Source organism: Bison bison, unplaced genomic scaffold (genome assembly GCF_000754665.1).
Source record: "Bison bison bison isolate TAMUID 2011002044 unplaced genomic scaffold, Bison_UMD1.0 scf7180017864487, whole genome shotgun sequence".
Classification (NCBI taxonomy): Eukaryota; Metazoa; Chordata; class Mammalia; order Artiodactyla; family Bovidae; genus Bison; species Bison bison.
Window position 1 is genome coordinate 11,045,563 of NW_011495047.1, and position 7,268 is coordinate 11,052,830.

Below are 7,268 nucleotides of genomic sequence, written 5' to 3' on the forward strand. Positions count from 1 at the left end.
CTGGTCCCATCACTTCATGGGAAATAGATGGGGAAACAGTGTCAGACTTTATTTTTGGGGGCTCCAAAATCACTGCAGATGGTGATTGCAGCCATAAAATTAAAAGACGCTTACTCCTTGGAAGGAAAGTTATGACCAACCTAGACAGCATATTGAAGAGCAGAGACATTACTTTTCCAACAAAGGTCTGTCTAGTCAAGGCTATGGTTTTTCCAGTGGTCATGTATGGATGTGAGAGTTGGACTGTGAAGAAAGCTGAGCGCTGAAGAATTGATGCTTTTGAACTGTGGTGTTGGAGAAGACTCCTGAGAGTCCCTTGGACTGCAAGGAGATCCAACCAGTCCATTCTGAAGGAGATCAGCCCTGGGATTTCTTTGGAAGGAATGATGCTCAAGCTGAAACTCCAGTACTTTGGCCACCTCATGCGAAGAGTTGACTCATTGGAAAAGACCCTGATGCTGGGAGGGATTGGGGGCAGGAGGAGAAGGGGACGACAGAGGATGAGATGGCTGGATGGCATCACTGACTGGATGGACGTGAGTCTGAGTGAACTCTGGGAGTTGGTGATGGACAGGGAGGCCTGGTGTGCTGCGATTCATGGGGTCGCAAAGAGTCAGACACGACTGAGCGACTGAACTGAACTGAATAGTATTGAACATCTTTTACCGTATTTTCTCTGATGAGTGATGGTATTGAACCATTTGGAGATTCTCTTTTATGAAGTATCTATTCGAATCTTTTGCTCATTTTTAGGTTGTTTGTCAGTTTTCTCAGTGATTTGTAAAGTCCTCTGTTCTGAATATGAGATTTTTGTGATCTATGCATAACGCAAAGGTCTAAAGCTTGGCTTGCCTTTTCACTCTGGTAATAGTGCCTTTTGCTCAATAGAGTTCTTAATTTTAATGTCCAACTAATTGTGGCTTTGTTTGGTAGTTTCTGGGTTTCTCTTGAAGGACACAGCAGACTGATGAGGAAGAGATGCTAACCCGTGTCTCCTGTGTCTCCTACGTTGCAGGCGGGCTCCTCACCTGCTGAGCCATCAGGGAAGCCCTCAGCAGCACATGGCTGCGGCCACTGTCTTTGCCCTGAGACTCACAGGGAATCACTCCTTACGTTTCCTTTCTAGGGGCCTCAAGCCCCTGAAAAGATGCAGCCTGTTCTGGTCTCCTCTCAGAGAGGTTGATTCAGGGAAGTTTCTATGAGCCTCTCCCTTGCTCCTCCAGCCTGACTTCTCCTTCATCTAAGAGTTTCAGCCTCCCTGGGGGCTGTCGGGAAGGGATACAGCTGCCCCCTAGTTTCAGGGGCCTCACCTGCTCCAGCATGTCCTTAGCGAGGTCCTCCTGTTCATCCATCTTCAAGATGGCCTGCCGGATCTCCTCATTGGACAGCTTCAACCTATGGCAAAACCCCACCCTGAGCAGCCTGGCCTGGCCCCTCTGCCCAGGACAGACCCCAGGCCTCCTCCTTCTGAAGCCAGAACCGGGGCCTCCTCTCTCTCCTTTACCTTTGAGAGCACTCCCTGCTCGGTAAAACCTTTGACACGAAACTCACCCGGCTCCCTCTATAACTTGAGCCTGAGATATTTTAGTCCCTAATCAGCAACGTGAGTACTCTGGTCTCTTGCTTGAGTCTCCATCCTCACTGATGGGGATGTTTGGGAGGAAGAGGGCCACCTTCAGTGTAGACTGAGACAGGACAAAGAGTTCTGATCCTCCTTCTCATGCCCGAAATACCCGCAGCGTCTCCATGGGAGGACGGGAACATGGGCAGGCCATTAAGGGGGCAGGCCCCTGCTTCCTTCAAGACAGAACAGCTGCCCCTCAGTGCCCACACAGCCGTTCCAGCACTGGGAGAGGGAGAAGCAACCCCTGCACGTGCACACACAAACACGCACACACATATCCACACAGCCCTCCAGATGCACACCCATCGGGAGCCCTGGGGAAGCAGAAGTCTCCCTTGCCATCGAGGGGGGAGACACTGAGCCCTGGGGCCCTGTGGGAGGAAAGCGGGGATGGATGTCCTAGGGCAGCACTAAGAATAGTAAGCGAGGCGGTGCCCTCTGACCCCAGCTCAGGCGGGAGGCCCCCGCACAGAAGCTAGGCTGTTAGCCCAGATACTGCCCTGTTTGTTCTGCAGCCGCGGGAAATGCTTGGGGGCTGCCATCATGCTGCTCTGTGGCCTAAGCCAAGCGGGGCCCTCTGCGGGCTTAGAGCAATGCCACTGCCAGACGCTGACCAGGCAGGTCAGGGGCCTCGTGACTGGGGCAGTTTCCTGTCTGCAGAGTCTGCACTGCTGCTTCGCAGGGGCTCCCGGGAGAGGATGCTTGGATCAGGAGCGCCCTGCCATTCCCAGGGGATAGCTGGGAGATGGGGGGAGCCCAGAAGTCACTACCACCCCATCTGTCTGCCAGTCCCTCTCTCCCCAGGCACTCAGCTCCCTCATCTTCCTCTCTAGGCCCAGCCCAGGCCGCCACTCTCTGGGGGCGCATCCTTCCCACCCACAACGTTCCCTGGAGCAGGGCTGCAGAGGCAGGGCGGACACCTACTTGGAGAGAAGGATGATGCAGTTCTGTGCCCTCCGGCCGTCAATGACAGACAGCTCTTTGACCTTGCGTGAGGCCAGGTGGATGTCCTCGGTGGAGCCCAGCTCTTTCTGTAACCGACAAGCCGAGTGGCAAGGCTGACGTGTGTGTTTCCCCCAGTCCTCTTCCTGCCCACCGCCCAACCCCAGCCCATGAGCCACCCCCGTGCCAACCAGAGAATGCTCCTGGTGTGAGCGGAAGAAAGAAAGCAAAAGAACAAGACTGAGGAGAAAGGAGGGTGGTTAATATCTGACTCTAATTCGAGGCTCTGGGACTTTAGCCTGGGCTAGAAGGGGTTGGGAGCAATGAGAAGACCTCTTTTCAGACACTGCCTTCTCTGGGCAGGCTAGAGGGGGAGTGACTGATCCCTATGGCTGTGGGCAGTGGGATTTGATCCATGCCATGTCCCAGACAATCAACCCCCACTCCCCCCACCCTGCCCAGAGAGCCTCCCCGCTCCCTGCCCCGATCTTATGGTGAGAAGCTGGCTCCAAGTCCCCAGAGGGCCACGGTTCCTGGACCCCTGAGGACTTTGGGTGCTGCCCAAGGTGCCCAGGGTGGAGAGCATCCACAAGTTCAGAGGTGGGGAAACTGAGGCACAATTCCTTGCAAAATTCTCTTCTCTGGGGTCCTAGCAGGCAATTCCCAAGAAATCAAAGACCCCCCTCTTGCCTTCTCTTGGCCCCTGATGAGGTAGACAGGAGGCTGGCTCCTCCACTGGGAGGTCCTTCCGTGCACATGCCCCAGGGGCTGCCACCCACATCACTGCCTTTGTGAAATGTGCCCCTGGAATTGTGCAGTGCCCAACCTGTGCAGTCTTATAGGACAGCCCCTCGGGCCTTGTGGGTAAGACAACAGACCTAGAAGCTTCCTCCTCACTTCTGTAGACATTTACCTCCCTTGTGGTAGGGGTCTGTTTACATTAGCTCCTTTCCCTACACTTCCACTTTTTATTTGGGGACCCAACCTGATGCCACCCTGTTAAGATGAGTAATAAGGCAGAAGGTAGAATTGACAAGCCCCCTCTTTTGAGCCCAGTATAGGGCAGCAGCCCAGGACAGTGGTTAAGAGTTATAGTGTCCAGAGCCCCAAGAGTGACTCACCTGCTGGGAAGGATTAGTTATCAGCTCCTAGGCAGGTAGCAGCCACAGCCAATAGAGAATCAAACATGCACAACGTTAGCCAAGAGGTTTGGGGACCCAAGAGTAGTAGGAAAGGAACGGGGACCCCTAAGCATCTACTCTGTCTGTGCCACCCCAAGGGAGACCCCCACGGTTGGAGATGGAGACTGCAGGGAGCACTAAACAGGAACTGCTTCCAGCAGACATGCACTCACAAAGAAGCCAGACCAAGCAGAGGACAGGCAGCCTCATCTGTGTGCCCCGCGCCCAGGGAGACCACCACTTCCTGGTCGGACAGGCCCCCAAGCTGCCCCAACCCAGGCTTTGACTGCACTTCTTCCCTCTCCTACATAGAGCATCCTGGTACCCCTGCATGACTTCATTCTTCCAAAACAGGGGAGTAGACACAACCACAACTGAACTTGAGCTGAAAGCATGTGCATGTCGCATTCACTGAGACAGAGGAAAGCAGACATCCCTGAACTTTGTCCCTTGCCCTCTGCCCCCTGTCTGTCTTTGATTTCCAAGGAAGTGGAGGGGGCAGAGCTCACACCTGGGTGGGGTTGAAGTCACCAACTCAGGACTGGCAAAGGGCACAGGACGGTCCCTGTCCCACGTGCCCAGGACCCCAAGCCAGAAACAGGAGGCCAAAGAGGCAATGCAGCCTCTGGGATCTCTCTGGCTCTGCAGCTGTGAATTCAATCCCCCAGAGTCCGGGCGACCTGCAGAGTGATAGTCCTCTGGGTGAGCCCAGCTCTGAGATGGGGTGACAGACTGAGTGGGCTCAGAGAAGGCGCTGTCCATCTTAACTCTTCCCCATCCCCGAACTGGGGGTAGGGTGGGGGCAGGCCCCGCTTGTCCTAAACCCCAAAGTCCCGCCTTCCCTACTGGACCGCACCCTGGTCCTACCCCAGGATCTTGGAGATTGGGCAGGCAAGGCTGGAACCCTGGCCTGGAGGAAGACTCTCAAAATGCAGGGAGGCCAGGCCTGATCCTCCACCACCCTCCGCACATCCTCTGCGTCCCTCCCTGGTGCCCGCTCAGGAGCTCTGATCACAGGAGCAGCAAATGCCCCAAAGAACCTCTTCCAGCCGCAGTCAGGTCGCAGTGGCTGCTCGGGCCATGCCAGGCAGACATGTCCATAGGGCTAAAAGTGCTTCCTGGACTAGGGGTACAGAATCAGACACCCTGAGCACCTACATTTAAGCTAGACAAACAACCGTTGGGTTTTTCTAGAACCCTAAAGCAGGGCCAGAGCCCCACCCCCACCGCAGCCCTTTGGCTATTGGCTAGTCCCCACTCCCTGCCCCGGAGCTATCACCGTGCCCTCGGTCCTATCTGCCCTCAGGAGGGGTCACCCACGGCTCTGGGCTTGGCAGAAAGCAGTGGGGAGATCAGCCAAGACACGCAGACCCAGGAGGGCTCAGAGCCTTCTTGCAGGCACTGGGGGACGTCCTCGGGGTTGGAACCCCAGACTCAGTGGAGAAAACACGGAAGAAGACAGCACAGCCCAGAGAATAAACAAACCCTGGGAGGAGGGCCAGAGCGAAAGCAGAGGCTCCGAGGCCTCTTCCCACACTGGACCTCCGAGGAAGGCCCCAGCTCTGCTGTGCAGATTCCTGGGCCCTCGTACTCATGGGAGGGTGAGATGGAAGAATCGGCATTTGTGGTCATCCCAGCAGTTACCGCCTCGGGTTGGCCCTGCATCCTGCTATCCACTCCACTCCCTGTCCTGCCTCGGGAAGAGCAGGCTTGCTGGTCCACCTCTGCACAGCATCCTCAGAGCAAAGCCCAGGGCCTCTCCTGGCCTGCCCCACCCAGCTTCAACCCCTCAGTGTGACCTGGAGCAGCGCCACCATCCTTGATACAACATCCTCTGCTCATGGGAGTGTCAGGATATGACAGCAGAGTGGAAAAAGCGATTGAAAAGTGATCATGCCTTGTAGGTATAATTCCTAGGTCCCAGGCCAGAAAAAGAATAAGGTCCGCAGTGGCCGGGCCCTGCTACTCCGCCTCCAGGGCTCCAAGACCAAGGAGAGAAACGGACATCATATTACGTCATCCTGTGATGGGCAAATACAAACTAATACAGTGGGATGCTTCCCCTGTGCACCGCACCCCTCCCCCGCAATTCATGTCCCAGAAAGAACATGGTACCTGATAAAGAATAAAATCAGTCAGTGTATGTGGGAGGGAGGAAGAGAGGCAAGGAGGGGCTGAGGGTCGAGTTCAAGGGGTGGCGTCAAGTCACAACTGGAGGTCAAGACTCAAGACACCAGAGCAGGCAGGGTCTTACCTGATGCCTCTGATAAGCTGAAAACATTTTTTCAAAGTCCTCGAGGTCTAGAATCCGAAACACCTTCATGTCATCAATCTCATTCCATATGGTGCCAGGGACACGTTCCTAAGATTCACGGGGAGGGAGGAGGCCGTGGTTGACTCGGCTCCTTCGTGATGGAGATGCTGGTACCCCCCGACCCCGCCTGTCCTCCAGGAACACAGAAGCTGGCAGCCAGGCTCCCAGGTCTTCAGAAGGGGGTGATTCCTCCCTGTGCCCCCCCTTCAACACTCCGCTCCAGGGGAGAGACGAGAGACCACTCCTCCTCTTCACCTGGGGCCATATGTCAGCGCGCCCCAGAAATCAACGGTAGTGCTGGAGTAACGGGTGGGCAAGCATGAAAGAGGGCTATGAAACTCCTTCCAGAAAAAAAACCAAGCCAGTGTTCTCAGAGGACGTCTCCCCGCAAGGTCAGGGTGGCTGCAGTGATGGCAGGAAGAATGCCCCCACACACTGGGGATCCTCAAGTCCCCAGGGCTGCCTGCATTTCCTGTGTCTCAGACGGTCGTCTTCTCTCCCAGGGGGTCTTCCTCCCACTTGCCCAGATTCCCAGAAAGTGGACAAACGGCAGAGGCCGGGCCATCCTGGCCCCGCTAGTGACTGCCCCGGCCAGGAAGACTCTGCCACGAGTTCCTGATGGTCACAGGCCGTCTCATCCCTCGAGACTGGAATGGGCCCAGGGTTATATTCCAAGGTCTCTCAGCTGAGGCAATGTCCACCTCTGGGTAGGATCCTTGCACTGAACCCCACTCTGGGGTTCTGGACAAGATCTGGTACCCATGCTAGGAATGCCCTAGTGGTCTTGTAACATCCCAATAATGGCTTAGAAGCCGAGTCAAGAGGCCCCCGCCCAGGACCCCTCGCCTCTCCCCAAGCTTTGCTGCCCTTTAAAACAGAACCTCCCCCACCTCTCTGCCTGCGGGGCAGCCGGGAACCTTCCTAATGCCACTGCCGCCTCCTCTCTCCATCACCCCTCAGCAAGGCTCAGAGAGAGAAACATACCTTTCACTCACTTTTATTTTCTTAAACTCTGCAAAGGGGAGGCAAGGCCAGAGTGGGAGGGGGAAAGTGGGGACATTCCTGCGGCCTTCCTAAGGCCAGGGACCCTCTCGTGGAATGCCGGGCTGGGAAGCTCGGAGCAGCAAGGGATGCAGGCAACTGGCCAAACCCAACACAGACACATTCTTTTCATGGCAGAAACAACCACTCTGTGTGTGTGTGTGTG

General features: G+C 55.8%; 1 protein-coding gene across 1 annotated transcript in view; it reads right to left on the minus strand.

Annotated features, from left to right (window-relative positions):
* DAAM2 (dishevelled associated activator of morphogenesis 2) overlaps nucleotides 1-7,268 on the minus strand; it is a 137,467-nt gene that overhangs the window by 16,182 nt on the left and 114,017 nt on the right. Inside the window, 4 exon segments of the mRNA XM_010863222.1 lie at nucleotides 1,311-1,395; nucleotides 2,549-2,655; nucleotides 3,688-3,714; nucleotides 6,002-6,109. Of these exon segments, the coding sequence (XP_010861524.1) occupies nucleotides 1,311-1,395; nucleotides 2,549-2,655; nucleotides 3,688-3,714; nucleotides 6,002-6,109 (327 nt within the window).